Source organism: Ranitomeya variabilis, chromosome 1, assembly GCF_051348905.1.
Source record: "Ranitomeya variabilis isolate aRanVar5 chromosome 1, aRanVar5.hap1, whole genome shotgun sequence".
NCBI classification, from domain to species: domain Eukaryota; kingdom Metazoa; phylum Chordata; class Amphibia; order Anura; family Dendrobatidae; genus Ranitomeya; species Ranitomeya variabilis.
This window is the reverse complement of record NC_135232.1, coordinates 200,197,300-200,219,598: the sequence shown is the minus strand read 5'-3', so window position 1 is coordinate 200,219,598 and position 22,299 is coordinate 200,197,300. Positions and strand designations below refer to the sequence as shown.

At 44.8% G+C, this 22,299-nt stretch overlaps 1 protein-coding gene across 7 annotated transcripts in view; it reads left to right on the top strand.

Annotated features, from left to right (window-relative positions):
- The window catches only part of SLC35E4 (solute carrier family 35 member E4), a 32,366-nt gene that overhangs the window by 8,609 nt on the left and 1,458 nt on the right, over nt 1–22,299 (top strand). Inside the window, exons 1-2 of one of the 7 annotated variants that reach the window (XM_077291813.1) lie at nt 13,649–13,729; nt 15,589–16,362. In XM_077291813.1, coding sequence (XP_077147928.1) covers nt 15,735–16,362 — 628 coding nt within the window. In that variant the 5' untranslated portion in view covers nt 13,649–13,729; nt 15,589–15,734. The other 6 variants (XM_077291859.1, XM_077291850.1, XM_077291842.1 and 3 more) reach the window with 6 other exon arrangements.

Genomic DNA, 22,299 nt, shown 5'->3' with positions numbered 1-22,299 from the left:
CATGGAAATGTGCGTCCAAGGCCTCTTCGGGACAGGCAAAGGCAAAAGCAATCCACTGGCACGAGAACAGCAAGGCTTGGCCCGAGCACAAATCCCACAGGACTGCACAAAGGAACGCACATCCCGCGACAAGGAAGGCCACCAAAAGGACCTCGCCACCAAATCCCTGGTACCAAAAATCCCAGGATGCCCCGCCAACACCGAAGAATGAACCTCGGAAATAACTCTACTGGTCCATCTGTCCGGGACAAACAGTCTCTCCGGTGGACAACGGTCAGGTCTATTGGCCTGAAACTCCTGCAACACCCGTCGCAGATCAGGAGAGATGGCAGACAAAATCACCCCCTCTTTGAGGACACCAGTCGGTTCAGAAACTTCCGGAGAGTCAGGTACAAAACTCCTAGAAAGGGCATCAGCCTTCACGTTTTTTGAACCCGGAAGATATGAAACCACGAAATTGAAACGAGAGAAAAACAGCGACCATCGAGCCTGTCTCAGATTCAACCGTTTGGCAGACTCGAGATAAGTCAAATTCTTGTGATCCGTCAAGACCAAAACACGATGCTTGGCTCCCTCAAGCCAATGTCGCCACTCCACAAATGCCCACTTCATTGCCAACAACTCACGATTACCAACATCATAATTCCGCTCGGCAGGCGAAAACTTTCTTGAAAAGAAAGCACATGGTCTCATCACAGAGCCATCAGAGCTTCTCTGCAACAAGACAGCCCCTGCTCCAATCTCAGAAGCATCAACCTCGACCTGAAAGGGAAGAGAGACATCGGGCTGGCGCAAGACAGGAGCCGAAGAAAATTGACGTTTCAGCTCCTGAAAGGCCTCCACGGCCGCAGGAGGCCAATTCGTCACATCAGAACCCTTCTTTGGTCAAATCCGTCAAAGGCTTAACCACACTAGAAAAATTAGTGATTAAGCGACGGTAAAAATTAGCAAAACCCAAGAACTTCTGAAGACTCTTCACAGATGTAGGTTGAGTCCAGTCATAAATAGCCTGGACCTTGACTGGATCCATCTCAATAGTAGAAGGAGAAAAAATAAAGCCCAAAAAGGAAACCTTCTGGACTCCGAAGAGACATTTAGAGCCCTTCACAAACAAGGCATTGGCACGCAGGACCTGAAATACCATCCTGACCTGCTTCACATGAGACTCCCAATCATCAGAAAAGACCAAAATATCATCCAGGTACACAATCATAAATTTATCCAGATACTCTCGGAAGATGTCATGCATGAAGGACTGAAACACAGAGGGGGCATTAGAAAGCCCAAAAGGCATCACCAAGTACTCAAAATGGCCTTCGGGCGTATTAAATGCTGTTTTCCATTCATTGCCCTGCTTTATGCGCACAAGATTATACGCTCCTCGAAGATCTATCTTGGTGAACCAACTAGCCCCCCTAATCTGGGCAAACAGATCGGACAACAGTGGCAAGGGGTACTGAAATTTGACCGTGATGTTATTTAGAAGGCGATAATCAATACAGGGTCTCAGAGAACCATCCTTCTTGGCCACAAAAAAGAACCCCGCACCCAAAGGGGACGAGGACGGGCGAATATGTCCCTTCTCCAAGGACTCCTTTATATAACTCCGCATAGCGGCATGTTCTGGTATAGATAAATTAAAAAGTCGTCCCTTAGGGAACTTACTACCAGGAATCAGATTTATAGCACAATCACAATCCCTATGAGGAGGTAGGGCACTGGATTTGGGCTCATCAAATACATCCTGGTAGTCCGACAAAAATTCAGGGACTTCAGAAGGAGTAGAAGAAGCAATTGACACCAAAGGAGCATCGCCATGAATTCCCTGGCAACCCCAACTTGACACAGACATTGCTTTCCAATCCAGGACTGGATTATGAGCCTGCAGCCATGGCAGACCCAACACTACAACATCATGCAAATTATGTAGCACAAGAAAGCGAATCACCTCCTGATGTGCAGGAGCCATGCACATGGTCACTTGGGTCCAGTACTGAGGTTTATTCTTGGCCAATGGCGAAGCATCAATTCCCTTTAGTGGGATAGGGAATTGTAAAGGCTCCAAGATAAAACCACAGCGCCTGGCAAATGACAAATCCATCAAATTCAGGGCGGCACCTGAATCCACAAAAGCCATAACTGAGTAGGATGACAGAGAGCAAATCAAAGTAACAGACAAAATGAATTTAGGTTGTACAGTACCAATGGTGACAGACTTGGCGAACCTTTTTGTGCGCCTAGAACACTCTTTCTTTTTTTTCTTGCAGAAAATGTCCGGTTTTGCTCAGGGAATTTCTGCAAGAAATCCTGAACGTGTGCACATAGCCTAACAGATGAAAATAAACAATTATGATGGGAATATTTAAGGTTTTTTTGTTACACAATAATTCTGCACACTAAGGGTACGTTCACACAGGACTTTTTTGCTGCTTTTTTTTGCTGCTTTTTTTATGCTAATTTTCAGCTGCTTTTTACAGTACCAGTAAAGCCTATGAGATTTCAGAAATCTCATGCACACACGTTGGTTTTTTGTTTGATCAGTTTTTTCTGCTTTGCTGCTTTTTTTGGACATAGGGCATGTCACTTCTTTCAGCGTTTTTGCAGCGTTTTTGCAGCGTTTTTTCACCCATTGACTTGAATGGGTGATGAAAAAAACGCTGCAAAAACGCTGAAAAAACGCATGTAGCATTATTTGCTGCTTTTTTTGTGCAGAAAATCATGGCCAGCAGGAAGGGATCTCACAGCCAAGAGCTTAGGGGTGTGGTTAGTGAGGTGTGAAGAGCCATTGTGAGCCATTGTGAGGTGTGAAGAGCCATTGTGAGGTGTCCTGATTGTGATCTATTGTGAGGGAGTTCCTGGTAGTGAGGTGTGAAGAGCCATTGTGAGCCATTGTCAGGTGTGAAGAGCCATTGTGAGGTGTCCTGATTGTGATCTATTGTGAGGGAGTTCCTGGTAGTGAGGTGTGAAGAGCCATTGTGAGCCATTGTGAGGTGTGAAGAGCCATTGTGAGGTGTCCTGATTGTGATCTATTGTGAGGGAGTTCCTGGTAGTAAGGTGTAAAGAGCCATTATGAGGTGTCCTAGCAGCTGAAAATTGGCATAAAAAAAAGCAGCAAAAATCTGCAGCAAAAATCTGCAGCAAAAAAGTCCTGTGTGAACATACCCAAAAAACGCACCAAAAACGCACCAAAAAAACGCACCTAAATTAGCATAAAAAAAAGCAGCAAAAAAAAGCAGCAAAAAAGTCCTGTGTGAACGTACCCTAATAGTTGTCCAGTATTTCTGCATACATAGATATTCTCCTAAGAAAGGCAAAACTTTCTTTATTCTACTTTGTTAAATATTCAGGTTTATTAACCTTTTGGATTGATTGACAGTAATGTGGTTATTCAATATTAAAATTGATTATCAAATATGTAAATTACCTAATTTTGCACACATTGTATATGTACTATAAATTAACACTGCACAAAGACTACATTAGTCAACATTAATGCAACAGCGTGAAATGCACATTATGAAATATAGATAATGAGGAAATGCAATAAAAATGTAATAACATTCTTTTGATCTGCTGGCAAACCGCATACAAGGAGGCAGTGAATCACTGTGTTGCATCTCCCACTGGGCTCCTAGGTCCAGAATGAGAAAGGAATTACATCTATACAAGTTATGTGATACATTTCTCACAAATCTATATGTCAATCTGCTCAACTTCTCCTGCTCTATAACAGAGCATTAGCAGCATGTTGTAGAGTGACACGTATGCTTTTAACTGCGATAAAGGCTGGTACATTCCACAAATCATTTCATAAATTCCATGCAGCTGGGAAATGGTGTTGGATGGACCTGCAGTGGCGGACTCCGGCCACAAAATGTTTCTGTTGCCTCTTGGATAGACTCTAATTAAGACCCCATGGTGTTTTTTGAGTACTAGGTGAGAGCGGACAGACGATGACGGCTGAGAGTGAGATCCACTGCCATCTTTGGAGCTCGGAGTTTGTAGTTCTCCAGAAACTGGCCAGAGTACTGGAGAAATGTGGACCTGTTTCCCATGAAACCTATTAGGCTACGTTCACATTAGTGTCTTTGGGCGCAGCGTCGTCGACGCAACCCAAAACGCAATACACAACGCAGCGTTTTTTGACGCATGCGGTCAACGCAGAACAACCCAATAAAAATGTAATAAACCACCATAAATTGCAAGAAAAAAAAATGTCACACACATTTAAAAAAAAAAAAAAAAACAACATTGCAAAGAATAAAAAAAATGGGCAGAGAAATTATATACTTACATCTCTTGAAGGCAAAGCTGTGTCTCGTGTACTCTCTGTTTCCAGACGTGCAGGCAAGTGAAATACAATGCAATCACCCTTTTTTTATATCTATGGGGTGGTTATGTCACTGTCTAGACACTTCATCACTTGTTTTTTACTCAAAAGGCGCATGCGTCGAACAACGCGGGTCAACGCAGGCACCTGCGCCCTATGCGTTGTACATAGACAGTAATGTGGTTTTTTGGTGCATTTACGACGCAAGTGCGTTGCATGCGTCGTTTACCGGAAATTTGACGCAGAAAAAATGCAACATGTAGCGTCGGCCGCGCCCTGTCTGGTGCGCCCAAATGACGCATGCGTCGTACAACGCTTGACAACGCATACCGGCGCATGTCCATGCGCCCCCCATGTTAAAGATAGTGGTGCATGACGCATGCGTCGGTATCCGTCGACGACGCTGCGCCCAAAGACGCTAATGTGAACGTAGCCTTAGAGGGAGGGAATTACTTTGGGGAATGACTACAGTTGGATGCAGAGTTGAATTTCCCCCAAGCCATCTGCTGTGACTTGGAGGACCTCCTGCTAGTTGATCAGGGTACAACAATGCTTCAAGCGACAAGTCCACCATCCAGTCCTCGGCCTCCCTACTAACAGCCGATCAGCTGCCCTCCTCCGTGACCAGGTTACAGTAGGCAAGTCCTGAGTTCAGGCCCCACCACCACAGTGATCACGGTGGGAACGTGCATGTAGACCTAGAGAGAGTTTGGTGCCAAACGTAGATTCTCAGGCAGAGAGAGACTGCTTGCTAGTAAAACTGTATGAACTTGCACCGATTGCTCAGTGTTAGAGAGCCTCATATATACACACTTTGAACAAAGCCCTCCCGACAGAGAATCACCTGTGGTTGGGAGAAAAGGGTGGGTTGGAAAATTGTTAAGTTTGTGAACCGTTGTGCTGCACCACCACTGGGTCGGCCCCTTGCACTCATCTAATTTCATTGTTTTCCTTGGTTAACTCCTGGACTACCACATTAGGCAGAAGCATAGGTCAGGCAAATTATAGTGTATTTGATAGAACATTCTGGGCCCATAGGTTGCGCAGCACAGGGGTCAAAGTGGACACTGACTAGGTGTGTGTGAAACTTTTACTGTGTTTTGACTTTTGTTTCCAAGAAAACTCAGGCTCCGTTATCAGTAAAACAATAGTTCCTTGATGAATTGTCTGGTCGTGTTTTGTCCAAAGCCCACTGTATCCTGGGGAGACCACTCCATTACACGGTCTACACAGCCAGACATCATAAATGGTTATTCGCACCTTATACATTTATGGAATATCCAAGGGATATACTATAGATGCTTGATATGGGTGGCTCCCACCTCCTGGGTTGCCAACCGTCCAGATATTCAAGGACAGTCAGTTGCAATAGGGCACTTTTTTACCCCATCGATAAAAAAAAATGTAAGTCGTCTGTAATTTTTTTTAAGCTGAATAAAATTACAGTATACAGATTCTGTTGACTATAATTAGTGATCATTTTACAGTGAATGCAGCTGATGTCTTCATATCAGAATTATGGATTGCTGACATGGATCAGTTATAATCATAATGACTTATTATGGTTTTCCAATGTGTCCATAAATAATATTGTCTGTCTGTGATTTTTTTCACAATCTGTCCAGAAAAAAAAAAAAGTCAAGTTGGCCACCCAGCGCACCTCTGGCTCCAGTAACAATCTTTGCTGAATTCTATGGGTAGAACTGCTGCTATAAATTGTCATACTACAGAGAGGAGCGTATCTCCAGAGAGATGAGGGTGAAGGTGAGGTTGGAATTAACCTATAAGGCATGCACGTTACATTGTGTAGATAATTTAACAAGAACACGGAGGAAAAACGTCCACTTAAACATATTTAGAAAACAGTATTCAAAAGATTTATTAAATTGTAACAGTCATATACAGACATAGGTATATAAAATACAAAACATGGGTGTATTATCAATACAGCCATATGGCAGAAGACACAGAAAGGAGAAAACGTGGCGATGACCAGGTCAGAGGGGGAGTACACAAGTATACAGTTAGGTCCATATATATTTGGACAGAGACAACATTTTTCTAATTTTGGTTACAGACATTACCACAATTTAATTTTAAACAAAACAATTCAGATGCAGTTGAAGTTCAGACTTTTAGCTTTCATTTGAGGGTATCCACATTAAAATTGGATGAAGAGTTTAGGAGTTTCAGCTCCTTAACCTGTGCCACCCTGTTTTTTAAAGGGACCAAAAGTAATTGGACAATTGACTCCAAGGCTATTTCATGGACAGGTGTGGGCAATCCCTTCATTATGTCATTCTCAACTAAGCAGATAAAAGGCCTGGAGTTGATTTGAGGTGTGGTGCTTGCATTTGGAAGGTTTTCCTATGAAGTAAACATGCGGTCAAAAGTGCTCTCCATGAAGGTGAAACAAGCCATTCTTAAGCTGTGAAAACAGAGAAAAAACCCATCCGAGAAATTGCTACAATATTAGGAGTGGCAAAATGTACAGTTTGGTACATCCTGAGAAGGAAAGAAAGCACTGGTGATCTCATCAATGCAAAAAGACCTGGGCACCCACGGAAGACAACAGTGGTGGGTGATCGCAGAATAATCTCCATGGTGAAGAGAAACCCCTTCACAACAGCCAACCAAGTGACCAACACTCTCCTGGAGGTCGGCGTATCAATATCCAAATCTATCATAAAGAGAAGACTGCATGACAGTAAATACAGAGGGTTCACTGCACGGTGCAGCCACTCATAAGCATCAAGAATAAAAAGGCTAGACTGGACTTTGCTAAAAAACATCTAAAAAAGCCAGCACAGTTCAGGAAGAACATTCTTTGGACAGATGAAACCAAGATCAACCTCTACCAGAATGATGGAAAGAGAAAAGTATGGCGAAGGCTTGGTACAGCTCATGATCCAAAGCATACCACATCATCTGTAAAACACGGCGGAGGCAGTGTGATGGCTTGGGCATGCATGGCTGCCAGTGGCACTGGGTCACTAGTGTTTATTGATGATGTGACACAGGACAGAAGCAGCCGAATGAATTCTGAGGTATTCAGAGCCATACTGTGTGCTCAGATCCAGCCAAATGCAGCAAAACTGATTGGTCGTCGTTTCATACTACAGATGGACAATGACCCAAAACATGAAGCCAAAGCAACCCAGGAGTCTATTAAAGCAAAGAAGTGGAATATTCTTGAATGGCCAAGTCAGTCACCTGATCTCAACCCAATTGAGCATGCATTTCACTTGTTAAAGACTAAACTTCAGACAGAAAGGCCCACAAACAAACAGCAACTGAAAACCACCGCAGTGAAGGCCTGGCAGAGCATCAAAAAGGAGGAAACACAGCGTCTGGTGATGTCCATGAGTTCAAGACTTCAGGCAGTCATTGCCAACAAAGGGTTTTCAACCAAGTACTAGAAATGAACATTTTATTTAAAATTATTGAATCTGTCCAATTACTTTTGGTCCCTTTAAAAACAGGGTGGCACATGTTAAGGAGCTGAAACTCCTAAACCCTTCATCCAATTTTAATGTGGATACCCTCAAATGAAAGCTGAAAGTCTGAACTTCAACTGCATCTGAATTGTTTTGTTTAAAATTCTTTGTGGTAATGTCTATAACCAAAATGAGAAAAATGTTGTCTCTGTCCAAATATATATGGACTTAACTGTACCTTTCGGGTGGCAGCATCAATTCAAAAGATAGGAAAACATATGCGACCATGACCATATACAATCACTATATCCAACTCATGTGACTAGATTACCCGAAATACATGATCACATATTCATATATACATGCAATCGCTGCTTACCCATTGTCAATCAGGTATGGCCTCCCCACCTCACTCCGGGGGGACCGAGTGAGGTGGGGAGGCCATACCTGATTGACAATGGGTAAGCAGCGATTGCATGTATATATGAATATGTGATCATGTATTTCGGGTAATCTAGTCACATGAGTTGGATATAGTGATTGTATATGGTCAAGGTCGCATATGTTTTCCTATCTTTTGAATTGATGCTGCCACCCGAAAGGTATACTTGTGTACTCCCCCTCTGACCTGGTCATCGCCACGTTTTCTCCTTTCTGTGTCTTCTGCCATATGGCTGTATTGATAATACACCCATGTTTTGTATTTTATATACCTATGTCTGTATATGACTGTTACAATTTAATAAATCTTTTGAATACTGTTTTCTAAATATGTTTAAGTGGACGTTTTTCCTCCGTGTTCTTGTTAATTTATTGGTTTGGAGTAGTCCCAGAAGGGCACCTGAGGAGTGCCTAGAGAGAGTCGGTATTTACCGCTCACCTATACAAAGTATATTGGTGCTTCATGACTGTAATACTAAATATTGTGTAGATAATGCGTACGTGAGAATACCCTTACTTCAGGGGAGGATGTACCATTGGTGAAACCTGGGCAGCCACACAGGGGCCCAAGAGGTGAGGGGATCTCACTTTCACCTACAAAGCTGGTGGAAATGAGCATAATGATAAGCAAATGGACTGCAAAGCGCCCATGTATTGTTCTCGCACAGGGGCCCTCTTCTGTCTGTGTCCAGTCCTGCCTTATTGCAGCATAGTGGTTCTAAGAAATCTGCGCCAATCATTTTTCATTTTTCCTCAAGGTTATATATTATTAATTAGACTGTATTGCATATCTGTGGAGTGCGTAGATTGCACCATTAGCTAACCATCTGTGGAAGAATAGTTTAAAAAAAAACACTTTAATGCTTTTATGATGTCTATAAATATTCATGCTTAGCAAATGCATCCGGGCCAGACAGCATTGTCCACTAACTCCACACACCAGCCTGGGCAAAGAAAAATTAGATTCTGTAAACTACCTAAGAAATTGTGCCCTTTCCGGTCTTCACTACGGCTACCAGTATATATACTGAAGAAGAAGAAAATGAATATATATTAAAAAGCATCCATGCCTTTAAGCACATAAAGGGATTGTCCACCACATTTTACAAGTTTAAAAATGAGCCCATGGTGGTCCTAAAATAAAATAAAAAAGTATGCACCCCCACCAGACCCGTTTACACTGCTCCTCCACACTGCTGCAGGTGTGCTCTACCTGTCTCATGGCTTCCTCTTCCAACATGGAGTCAAGTGACCGCTGCAGCCAATCAGCACAGAGTGATTAGCTGCACTGGACCCCTCCAGTCCATGGGACTAGAACAAATCTTTGCTGCATAATCACAACATTTGTGGCGTGAGTTACGCGTATTGGACCATGCCCTCCCTTGGCTTAGCTCACTGGAGCTGAGTTTGCCAATCCGTTTGAGAAATGTAAGTTATAGACCAAAACTGGTTGATGAATTGGGGTAATTGTGTTAAAAAGGGTTTTTCACTACGGAGATGTTGACCTGTGCTTGGGATAGGTTATCATTATAAGATTGGTGATGGTCGGATACCCGGCACCCCACCAACCAGCTGCTACCAGGTTCCGTGGAGGCCAGAAGAGCACAATGTACCATGTACCATAGTGCCATGTAGCGTCTGTGTTTGGGTACTGCACTATAGCTCCCATAATACTAGATTAGGCACCCAAGTGAGGGGGTGTAGCTCACCTAATAGCATTCTCACTTTAAGGCTGGGGTCACACTTGCGTGTGCAATGCGCGAAACTAGCACGAGTCTCTCGCATCAATACCATAGAAATACATGCAGCCACACGCTCCGGTCCCGAGTGCCGTTGGCAGTGCCGGGACTTGATGTGACCCCGGCCTAACTCTGTGCTTGTTCAGTTTGGTAAAAACATGACATGGAGGTGATCGTAACATGATTAATACCAAGATCTCGCACAGTATAAATTCAACCCGAGGACTTTATAAAGGGAAGAAAATGGTGTTGTGATAAGAATGTAGGAGAGAGTTCACTACAATAATGCTCGGTTCATATCAGTGTCATGGTTTTCTTTATGAGCTGAAAACACAATATAGGTGTGAGGAGCGTGCAATGATCAGCAGCGGATACATGGTTTATATCTGAGCTCTTTCTGTGCCCCGGGAGAGGCATCTTTGATAAATATTAGGTTAGGGTCTCGTCAAATAAAGGTACGATTTGTCATGGCTGGTGGGCTCCCATCAATTTGCCAATTTATGCACTAAGTGCCTTTATTTTTATAAGCATGTTCTATATCGCAGTAATGCAGTTCACATTTCATACATTGTATATTTGCATACATCTTAGTCCGTACAGAACAGCTGGCTGAGGCCACAGCCCGAGATAAGAGTAGCCAGCTTTTCCCCACTCCGCGTGATTGACAGGTCTCTCCCAATGTACTCCGATGAGAGAAACTTGTCAATCAACTAGAGCAGGGCAGGAAGGAGCAGGGCAGGAAGCAGCCGGCCAGAGGCGCCGCTGGGCTAGTCACAACCCTAAATTGTTTGCTCTGAAACATCCCACCCAGCAGGCTCGGACTGGCCCATAGGGGAGCAGGGGGATCCCACGGTGGGCCCCTGTGCACATCTGGGCCCCCAACCCCACTGTAAGGGCAGTACGTGGCATAATTCACTTGATTCACTCTATACAGAAAAAAGCAGCATCTCATCATTCACTAACCAAACTATCCAATTTATTATTATATAGAGATGTAGGTAAATGAGGGTAGTGTAATATTTGTATATAGGTGAAAAGTGGCCTCTACAGTCAATGTTACTGGTGGGCCCTTGGCTCCCCAGTCCGACACTTCCACCCAGGTTCTGATTCATGTTGCCCGTAGTTTGGACAACATAAACGGAGTAACAGGTTTCCTTTTAAAAAAATATCTAATAATAATGGCATTGAGGATTATGTTTACATTTTACTGCATCTTAGACTGGTTTCAGACTTGTGCTCCTGTGCGCTGCGGATGGCAGTGTACTTCCTCTGTGAAGCTCCGACCAGGCTCCTAATTTTGCGTTTCTGTGCGGGCGCCACACACCTCAAATCGCCGCATGCAGACACATCCGCATACAACGCATGTCCCTGCGTACCCAATGTTAAAGGTAGGTACGCAGGACGCAGCCGGCAGTAGGCAAGGAGGAAGTGCACTGCCATCCGCAGCACACAGGAACGCAAGTCTGAAACCAGCCTTAGTAAGCAGAGTATACAAAAGTTGTAAAATATAGCAAGAAGCATTACCACTGCTGGGATAACACGCTGCTTCAGTGACCATGTCCTGTCCATGATTAATGCAACGCTGCAGCCAATCACTGGTGTCACTAGCCACATGCCAAATATGCAACGAGTGTCACCACTTAGACCAGTGACTGACTTCTGCCTTCCTCATCCTCACTTTTCAATTCTTTGTCCATATTTTAAAAATTGGAAAAGCTCTTTAAGCAATTAGGAAATTATGAATAATTGATAAGAGAAAGATTGATCATGATATTCTTGTGTTTTTTCAACTTAAAGTATGAGACCTGATTTGGCTAGGTGAGAGTCTTAAGACTGGGATCTAAGGGGTAACGTTCCTCTTTGTGGAGAGTGACAAGTCAGAGTGAGGAGACTTATATGCCATGCATGCTCCTCTGGGAAATTAAATGTGCAAATTGCCTCTTCAGAGAGGAAGAGGACTAGAATGCTATAGCGCCACCTATTGGAAGTAGCGATCTTACAAATCAATATTGACCCTTTAATAAGCTTAACCATATGACTTAGGATAAAAGGCAAACCAGAATCTCAATTAGCAGATGTAGTGTTTTGGAAGCTCCTCACTTTGACATGGCAGGCCTGGGTTGTCTCTCTCCACAAGGCGAAACATTACCCCTTAGATCCCATAATTAAGCCTCTCGCCTAGCCATATTAGATCTCACACTTTGCACTGATGAGAGGCAACACCAAAAACACTATGTCTGCAAACTGAGATTCTGGTTTGGCTTTTATCCAAAGTCATATTGAAAGGATCATTAAGGCAATGTTCCTATGATCAGGAACTAGCTGCGCTTTGGACGCAGTTCATGTACGCTCCTTCCAAAGCGCTGCCGTCTATTGAAAGCAGGTGAATCCTCACATGTTCACTGAACCGTGCGGATTCACTGCGTTCAATACATTCCTATTGATGTAATTTTTCTTGTGCAGACTAGTGTCTCTGCAAGAGAAATTGACATGCTGCAGTCTTCATAGACGCGCCCCATGTCAGTCTCCGCAGGCATCGGTGGACATATAGTGGACATGGGTTTTCTAGAAATCCCATCCACTATGCTGCAATATCTGGCCGCTGCGTCAAACCCGCAGCAGCTCCTGATCATGGTCACATACCCTAAAGAGTTGATATTGACTTGTAGGATTACTACAATAGATGGCGCCATAGAGCTCTAGCCCTCTTCCTCTCTGAAGACACAATTTGCATTTTCAACTTAAAGGGAATGTGATAATGTCTTTTGATTGATTGCTCCACAGGCTGGTGACATCAGAGCAGACGTTTCTGGAAACCCGTGCCAGCTTTTCTAGGATCCTGGCTTAGAACACCTGTGTAATGTGCAGTGAGCCATCCTGCGAACCAGGCCAGAGCCCGCCACTCCTGCTCGTGATCTTAGTGGCGCTGAGGTGTGTACGTGACGAGGTGTCATGGGCCCTACAAGAGCATGTGCAGGATTTCAGAGACGTCACCAGCCTGTGGAGCAATCTAAAGACTATGGGTGGGTTACAAGGATGACCAAAAAGGGGGCAGAACGCAGTCTTGGAAGGAGCGGAGATGTGCCTGTTATATCTCTATTGTCAATAGCGTTGTCCCATAGACAATGAGTGGAGTGGCGCATGCACATCTGCCTCCCACCCACACTGGCTCGCTCATCGGCTTTCTGGGTACCGTCAGCGCGTTGTCTCCTATCAGATGGGATTTTAGGGCAACCCCTGTAAATAACTTGTCCACAATAGCTTTAGCCAAAGAAAAAGAGGCGACAGTAAATCCCAATGACACCTCATTTATTATTGCGCACTGCGGGGCTGACGCGTTTCAGCAGGCGCTGCCATTCTGGGGGCTTCTTGCTGACCCTGTCAATCACAGACCAGACTGCATGGCGCCCCCACTTGTGCCCTGCTACATAACAATGACGTCCACTAATGCCCCCTCCACCATGGGGGGTGACAGGCAACCACTGACAGGAAACACGTCTCCAAAACGAGGGAGACCAGGTCCTCCTGCCTGCACACGCTAAGCCCCGGCATCACTATGACAACAGGAAAAAGTCACTAAGCAACGCAAAGTGGTCCAGCCAGCGATCAAGAGTTCTATCCAATCAGAATATTGGGGAGGTGACAGGCCCCGCCCCCACATTACAGCTAGCCTATCGTCACTTCCTGTTCTCATTCACAAGCTGGGTGCGATGTGATTGACAGCAGGGAGGGCCAATCATGTGCGGGCAGCGGGCCCGTCATCTCTGTGTGTGGTGTCAGTGGTATGTACGGGAGCTGAGGTGTGACGTCATCACTGGCACGTGATCACCTGCTCAGTGGGACGTAGGCGGTAGTGGCCACACATGATCCCCAGCGGATCCCTGTCTATTAGATCGTGCAGGGATCCATTGTGTCCTACAAAGTGTCAGTGCGGCAGTGCTCCGGATAACACTGCTTCCAGGAACTGGCCCGGGTATTACAGGGCGGGGCATCTATATTGGGAGTGTGCGGGGAGGGGGAGGTGTCCGCAGTGCTCCGGGGAAGGAGGGGCCGGGAGTCACCAGACAGCAGCTGCTGTTATGGCCCCTGTGCTGTTGCTAGGAGACTGAAGAGCACTAGTGTCCTGTGTGAGGAGTCTGCTTGTGAATGAGCCGGGCTCCAGTCTGCGGGATCGTGAGTACGAGGAGGAGGAGGCTCATCAGCAGCAGGTCAGATGTTTACACTCTGCTCACACACAGGCTCAGCACATAGGGGGCCACACAGGCTCAGCACATAGGGGGCCACACAGGCTCAGCACATAGGGGGCCACACAGGCTCAGCACATAGGGGGCCACACAGGCTCAGCACATAGGGGGCCACACAGGCTCAGCACATAGGGGGCCACACAGGCTCAGCACATAGGGGGCCACACAGGCTCAGCACATAGGGGGCCACACAGGCTCAGCACATAGGGGGCCACACAGGCTCAGCACATAGGGGGCCACACAGGCTCAGCACATAGGTGGCCACACAGGCTCAGCACATAGGGGGCCACACAGGCTCAGCACATAGGTGGCCACACAGGCTCAGCACATAGGGGGCCACACACAGGCTGAGTAGAGACCATGTGGGGACACATGAAGGTGAACAATGGCTGACTGACAGCTGTCAGATCTACAGACCCACAAGGAGGTAGGTGAGGTCAACACCTTGGGTGTAATGATTGGTCACACTGCCTGTTGCACTGTCAGGACAGCAGTCAGTAAGTTACACCTGGTTCCTTCAATTATCTTTAAGTCGGTTTGTTTATTGCTTTTTATCAATCTTACTAGAAGCTGTGTCGGCCTGTCACATATGTCCCCCGTATTGTGTGTGTTTGTTGTCTGTTTTTTGTACTGTGTTTGTTCTCCAATTGCTTGTTTGTTTTTTGTCGTCCATTTTGTGTGTTTGCTGTGCGTGTGTGTTTATTGTCTTTATTGTGTATTTGTTGCCCATGTGTTCTCCGTATTGTGTTCTTGGTCTTTATTGTGTGTTTGTTGGCTGTATTGTGTATTTGTGTGTTTTGTTTGTATGGTCTAACTAAGTACTCTATATATTCATACACTTTTGCTATTTATTTACTAGATGATATTTGCTCAGTTTGTTTTTATCTTAGGTTTTGTATTTGTAGTATGTATTGTTGTTTGCATTGTGTGCAGTGTATTTTTTGTGTGTATAGTGCATTTGTAGTATGTACAGTGTATTTGTTGCATGTATAGTGTATTTGATGTGTGTACAGTATTTGTTGCTTGTTATTACGTATGTGTTTCGTGTTATTGTGTATTTGTTGCGTGTAGAGTGTATTTGTTGCGTGTAGAGTGTATTTGTTGCGTGTAGAGTGTATTTGATGCGTGTAGAGTGTATATGATGTGTGTATAGTGTATTTGTTGCGTGTAGAGTGTATTTGTTGCGTGTAGAGTGTATTTGTTGCGTGTAGAGTGTATTTGATGCGTGTAGAGTGTATATGATGTGTGTAGTGTATTTGTTGCGTGTACAGTGTATTTGTTGCATGTACAGTGTATTTGTTGCTTGTTATTGTGTATGTGTTGCGTGTTATTGTGTATTTGTTGTCTGTACTGTGTGTTTGTTACATTAATCATATATATTTTTTATTAATACCTAGCTCAGAATCCTTCAAGACTAAGAAAAAGAATAATCCTGGGAAGACGGAGAGTATATAAGAAGTAAATATGTCAGCGGAGCCATGTTAAGGAAAACCATGCATGTACAACAGTAAAAAGTCCAATAAGGAATATTGCCAAATATTCGATGTGTTTAGCACCCAGCAGGAAAGATGAGGTTGAAATGGAAACTTCTGATAGAACGTCTCCTGCTTCCATCATGCATCCCAAGCCTGAAGAAGCCCCCCAGGAACGCGTTACCAGCAAACTGTATCTCATCGCTGCCATACTTACCTGGCTGATCACGGGTACCACCATCTCCAGTCTTAACAAATGGATATTTGCCGTTTACAACTTTAAGTTCCCCTTGTTACTGTCCTCGCTTCACATGCTGACAGCCATCCTGCTGGACTACCCCATCCTCAGGCTTGGCCTGATCCGTGTAAATGCTGACCTGACCCTGAATACCGGCGCTCGGTGTAAAGTGTTCCTCCTGAGTGTCACCTTCTGCTCCAGCATTGCCTTTGGGAACCTCGGACTGAGCTGTGTGCAGCTTTCCTTTGCACAGATGATTTACACTACTACCCCTATTTTCACCTTGGCTCTTTCAAAACTTTTTCTGGGCACCAAGCACCATGCCCTTAAATACACTGCCATGATCCCCATATGTCTGGGGGCTTGTTTTAGTATTATTGGAGAGGTGCAATTTGACCAGACCGGATGCATCTACCTTTTCGCATCAACATTTCTCAGGGGGCTGAAATCCATACAACAGAGTAAGTACTTGCCAGCAGGAGATATCGATATGTGCCCGCCGTATAGCAATCATCTCTTCTGCAGGAGTGTAAGGCTGCGTGTCCACGCTCAGGATGGCCGGCGGTATCGCCGCAGCGGCGAAGCCGCTCGGCGCTAAGCCCCGCCCCCTTTCTGGGACGCGATGGTGCCGGATGTGTACTGTACACATTCGGGATCATCGCACCCCTCGCCATAGGGCCCTGTGATATGCCTTGCGGGGATGCTGCGTCCCCGCAAGGTGTACGGACATGCTGCGATCTGAAAAGACGCGCAGCATGTCCGGAGTCGCAGGCCCGCCGCGTGCGGGTTTCCACGCATAGTGGACACGGGATTTCAACAAATCCCCTCCACTATGCTGGAACATCTGGACGCTGCGTGTTTGACGCTGCAGCGTCAATCACGCAGCGTTTACTTACCGTGGACACTCACCCTAAGAGGACACATCAGTCCAGGGTGTCTCCGGACACTGATGTCATGCTTGACGCTGTTGATGCCCCATGTTTACTACATGTAAAGACAGAGCATTGCACCATTTATAGCAAATATTGCAGGAATTGTTATGTATCGTGATCCCTGCAGCCAATCAGCCATACATCCGGAGGAAGCGAGAGAACAGCGGCAGCGCTCAGCTCCGCCAGCTGTATGTGATGAGAGTGAAGCCAGCACTGATTGACCTCAGAGATGGCGTAACATAATGTCACACAATCCCTGGGAGAGCAGGAACAGTGCCTGCATCGGAGGGAAGTGTAGGGGCTATTATTTTACAAGGGGGAAATACATATAATATAGGGATTGAGATGGGACCGTCCGAGGAGTGGACAACCACTTTAACTAGATCGGACATCACAGTTCTATACACTAATATTTTGACTCACCAGTGTCCCAGCAGGGGAGCATCTTGTTGCACTGGTGGAGGAGGATCTAAAAAAGTAATACATCATTATGGTGAGAATACAGAAAGAATGAATGTTTCTTGCTCATCTAGGCCTTGAATGAAGCTTGCAGTAAATGCACAGTAGGGGTACAGTTTATCTGATTAGCTGGGAAAGATCACTTATCGCACTCATCAGCTGGAGTTGTGGAGCCGGTTTTGCACATCTGACTGATCTCTTGGTAATTGGCCTAATTATCAAAATATGAAAATGAGGGTTAAAACATTTTTATTATAAACTGTCCTTTCCTGCTGCTTCTTTCTTAGTTAAAAGGGGCTTTCCGGTCTAATGGAAAGGTTATTCTGGACTTTAAAAATGGTGGCCTATCCTTAGGACAGCCCATCAATGTCAGATGGGTGAAGGCACCCATACCAGTCTCCGCTGGTTCTCAGGCACAGTGCCAGTGGGTGCGCTGGTGTTAGGGCTCACTATGGGCCTGATTCATCAAAGCTTTTACACCAGTATTCTGTCATAGAAACCTTTGCCCAGCTTTGTTAAAGTGGTCTGAGCGGGGCGGGGGCATGGAGACCGCCGATCATCATATTCATGACGAGCGGCGGCGTTTGCTATGCCACAAATCCTACTCCAGCAGGGACTGGTGTAGGATCATTGGCGAGGCGCACACGGAGGTGACACGCGTCTAACACCTCATTCATAAGATATATAGATACACCGCACACTCTTGATATTTGTATGCAAAAAAGTATTATAAAGTTTTATTCACGTAACATCAGTAAGGGAGCAAAATAAGATATGTACAATGAGTGACCAAATTATATTTTTTGACGTTTCGACCCTCCCGAGTGTTACTCAAAAAGTCACTTCAAAATGAGGGTGTGGAATTGGGATAAACCCCTAAATCGATAAAGGGGATGCTGCTACCCCGCATGAAAGCAGCACAGTGAACAGTCAGAGACCCTGACTAGAGCGATGTGTCACTTAATGAGTGCTGCAGTTTTGATTTATTATTGTAGCACCATTTATTCCATGGCGCTTTACGTGTGAGGAGGGGTATACATAATAAAAACGAGTAAAGTAATCTTACACAATACAAGTCACGACTGGTACAGGAGGAGAGAGGACCCTGCGCGCGAGGGCTCACAATCTACAAGGGATGGGTGAGGGTACAGTTGGTGAGGGTAGAATGTCACATTTGGGTGAAATCTTACAGCCAGTGTCTGGTGCATGCTGCCCGTGGTTCGAGCCGCATGTATCCGCCGTCAGGTTCCCTATACGTTAGGGCATACCGCAGAGTAACCCTTAACGTTCTTAGAGGTCAGACTATGATGGACCCTGAGGATGAGGGCCTGCGGAGCTGTATAGTGTCCTCCTCACTGATTTGCCCTGCACATTAGCACTTGTTGCCCCCAGCTGTCCAGGGAACTGAAGCCGACCTCACTACAGTTCCCTGAACTCTTGGCCTGGAACGTTCCTCCTCAGGGAGAAGCAGTGAACAATTCTCTACGCTACACCAGTACTGTGGCCTTCGGGGGACCTAGAAGACCCCCACAAATCATTATGTGATGTCATATGTGAAACATATACAGACTTGGGCTAGGAGAGAAATTAGGCTACTTTCACACTAGCGTTTTTTTGCATACGTCGCAATGCGTCGTTTTGGCGAAAAAACGCATCCTGCAAAGTCGTCTGCAGGATGCGTTTTTTCCCCATAGACTAACATTAGCGACGCATTGTGACGTATTGACACACGTCGCGACGGTTGCGTCGTGTTGTGGCGGACCGCCGGCAGCAAAAAACGTTACATGTAACTTTTTTTGTGCCGACGGTCCGCCATTTCCGACCGTGCATGCGCGGCCGGAACTCCACCCCCTCCTCCCCGCACCTCACAATGGGGCAGCGGATGCGTGGAAAAACAGCATCCGCTGCCCCCGTTGTGCGGCGCTTGCACAGTATGCGTCGGTATGTCGGGCCGACGCAGCGCGATGGCCCCGTACCGACGCTAGTGTGAAAGTAGCCTTAGGTTAGTTGTGAGGCATACAACCCAACTGCTGCTATTCTGTTAGTCAAGTGCCTGTAACCGAGAGAAAAGCAAATGCTCCCCAGACTGCTGTATAATTGTTAGATCTGTTGTGTGCCGCAAGTAACATCATCCTTTATGCCAAGCACACGACATGATCTCATTATACAATATTAAAAAATGGATTCTCTATTCCGCATGGGTTGTTGCTTTTTTCCTCTTCGTTCTCAGGCATCTCAGTAATTTTGTGAAGTGTTCAATCCGTGACTTATCAAGTGTGATGGATTAATTTGCTTACCACGTGACTTCATTAGGAAAGCTTTTCAATCACTGTTTGTGTACCTGTTTATGCTATGACTAAAGGCTAGAGACGCGTGAGTATGTTGTCTCCTGTTTTTGTGGGATATGTTTAATCTTTGGGAAAAATATGACGAAGGTTTCATTATCTGCACGCTGGTGCTTACCTCTTTTTTAACATTGTTAACCAATGAGACAAACAAAACCACAGGTTCAATACAAACATTAACCCCTGTGCCCGTCAGGAGATGTTACAACCATAACGGTCCCGTACAAATAAATATATAAACCTATAGAAAATATGCACGAGTCAGACCTCAAAATACAAAAAATACCAAATTTTATTAAGAAACAAAAAAGTAACAAAAGACAACAATGATGGTGATGTATACCAGTATAAATGACACCATAGACCTGAGGCACGTATTACTACCAATATCCCTCTTGCCACACATACAAGTATCCCATATACTAACAACTTATTACGCCCAATGGCATGATACATATAGTATTATATCTCTAGTGTGGCATAGTAAAATACATTTAGCAATAACAAACTACATTACCTCAGATATGATGGTGCCAGGTCCCCTACGCGCGTTTCGGCAGCGTGAGCCTTCTTCCGGGGGAGACTCACGCTGCCGAAACGCGCGTAGGGGACCTGGCACCGTCAGATCTGAGGTAATGTAGTTTGTTATTGCTAAATGTATTTTACTATGCCACACTAGAGATATAATACTATATGTATCATGCCATTGGGCGTAATAAGTTGTTAGTATATGGGATACTTGTATGTGTGGCAAGAGGGATATTGGTAGTAATACGTGCCTCAGGTCTATGGTGTCATTTATACTGGTATACATCACCATCATTGTTGTCTTTTGTTACTTTTTTGTTTCTTAATAAAATTTGGTATTTTTTGTATTTTGAGGTCTGACTCGTGCATATTTTCTATAGGTTTATATCTTTTTTAACATTGCCCAATACTATAAGCCTAAATGGGTTTTTTTTTTTTCATATTTCAGTTTTATTTATAGTGCTACTTATACCTCACACCCTCAGTCACTGACGGTATGATCCAACTTAATCGTCACTCGTTGCTATTATCCAAAACTGTTCCTCCTCTCTTCTGTCACAGTAAAAGGACATGCCCTAACATTAGTGATGAGTGAGTGTGGCCGGATAAGGCGCCATCCGAGAATGCTCGCGTGCTAACCCAGTGGCTTCGGCGTTCTCGAAAAATATGTTCAAGTCCCCACGACTATGTGTCTCGTGGCTGTTCGACACATGGAGGGGTGACCTGTTTGTTAGGGAATCCCTACCTGTCGAACAGCCACCATACATGCAGATACGAGGACTGCCAACTTTTTTTCCGAGCACGCCGAAGACACTCAGCACCCGAGCATTCTCTGATGGCGCCTTATCCGACCACGCTCACTCATCACTCCGAAACATATGTTATGCCATTATTTAGTGCCGCTATAAATGTCAGTACTATATCCAGTGTGTGAATGAGGCCCTTAATAGAACGATCACTATTTTGGACAGAAGTTCTCCTTAAAGACAATGAAAAAGAGGTATTGTTATGTCATATATTCTGAAGCCATGAGCTAGACGGACACTTTCCAGTTCCCTTGTCCTCTTACCTTAGCTGTTGACACTGGAAGGCTTTAGTTCGGGTCCGCAATTGACCCTTAGATGATTACTGCTGGCTGTGGTTTTCTAAGTCCCTTCGGACCACTGCAAAAACTAGAAACTACTGTAGCAACTGTGGAAAAAAGTCCGATCTAGATTTAGAGCCATGTGACAGCATCAGGCTAACCACAGCGTAAGCCATGATGTCAGTTTGTCTTATCACTATTAATCTTTAAGAAAAACTCCTAAAAATATATAAGCTTTCCTCTCTAGTCACATCTAACGTTAAGAGAAAAATCTGAAAATCAGTATAAAAGGGAAACAGTCAGCGGTAAGGCCACAGGAGACTATGTCTATTGACAATAAATGTAAATGATAACATGATAGTGCTCATAATCAATGTGAAGCATGTAACGGCAAGCATCTGCGGAGCGATTTACAGTCCGAGCTGTGGTTGTTCAACAGGTTGTAAAGTAAAACATTGTGTAATGTAACCATGCTCACATAATTAGGAATAATTTCTATGAATCACTGGAATTACTCCCAATATTAGTAGTGTGTGCGGTATTTTGTTTTCTTTTAGTTGCTAGGAAATTATGTGGAAGTCAAAATACCATGACACATTGCTATAAAAGCATCTAACTACAGTATATGTATTTCCAGCAAGTCAGGCTTTAAAATATGGAATCATTGTCTGAGTGGCCACTTTGATAGCGACACACACCTAGTAACGTGTTAGCCTTCATTACCCTTTAGAACAGCAGCAAAATCCCACTTGGTGCCTAGAGGGGTCTTCTCAGGTTGTTTCTGAACGGTTCAGAGCGATGCAGTCTCCTTACAGTTTCCTCACTTCCTGGTATCTGGCAGGCCGAACTCTCCTCCTTGTGCAACAGAGATGGTGTAGAATGAATTGTATTAGTAGAACTATAAAGCCCAGCACAAGTTCTGCTATAACACATTTAGCTCTCTGTGGTTTATCCTGGAGTTACACATATTGATAACGAAGCATGTGAATTAGCACACAACTCTGGAGAGCAAGAGCAGAGAGAGTCATGACTAGCAGAGCTGCTGTGAAA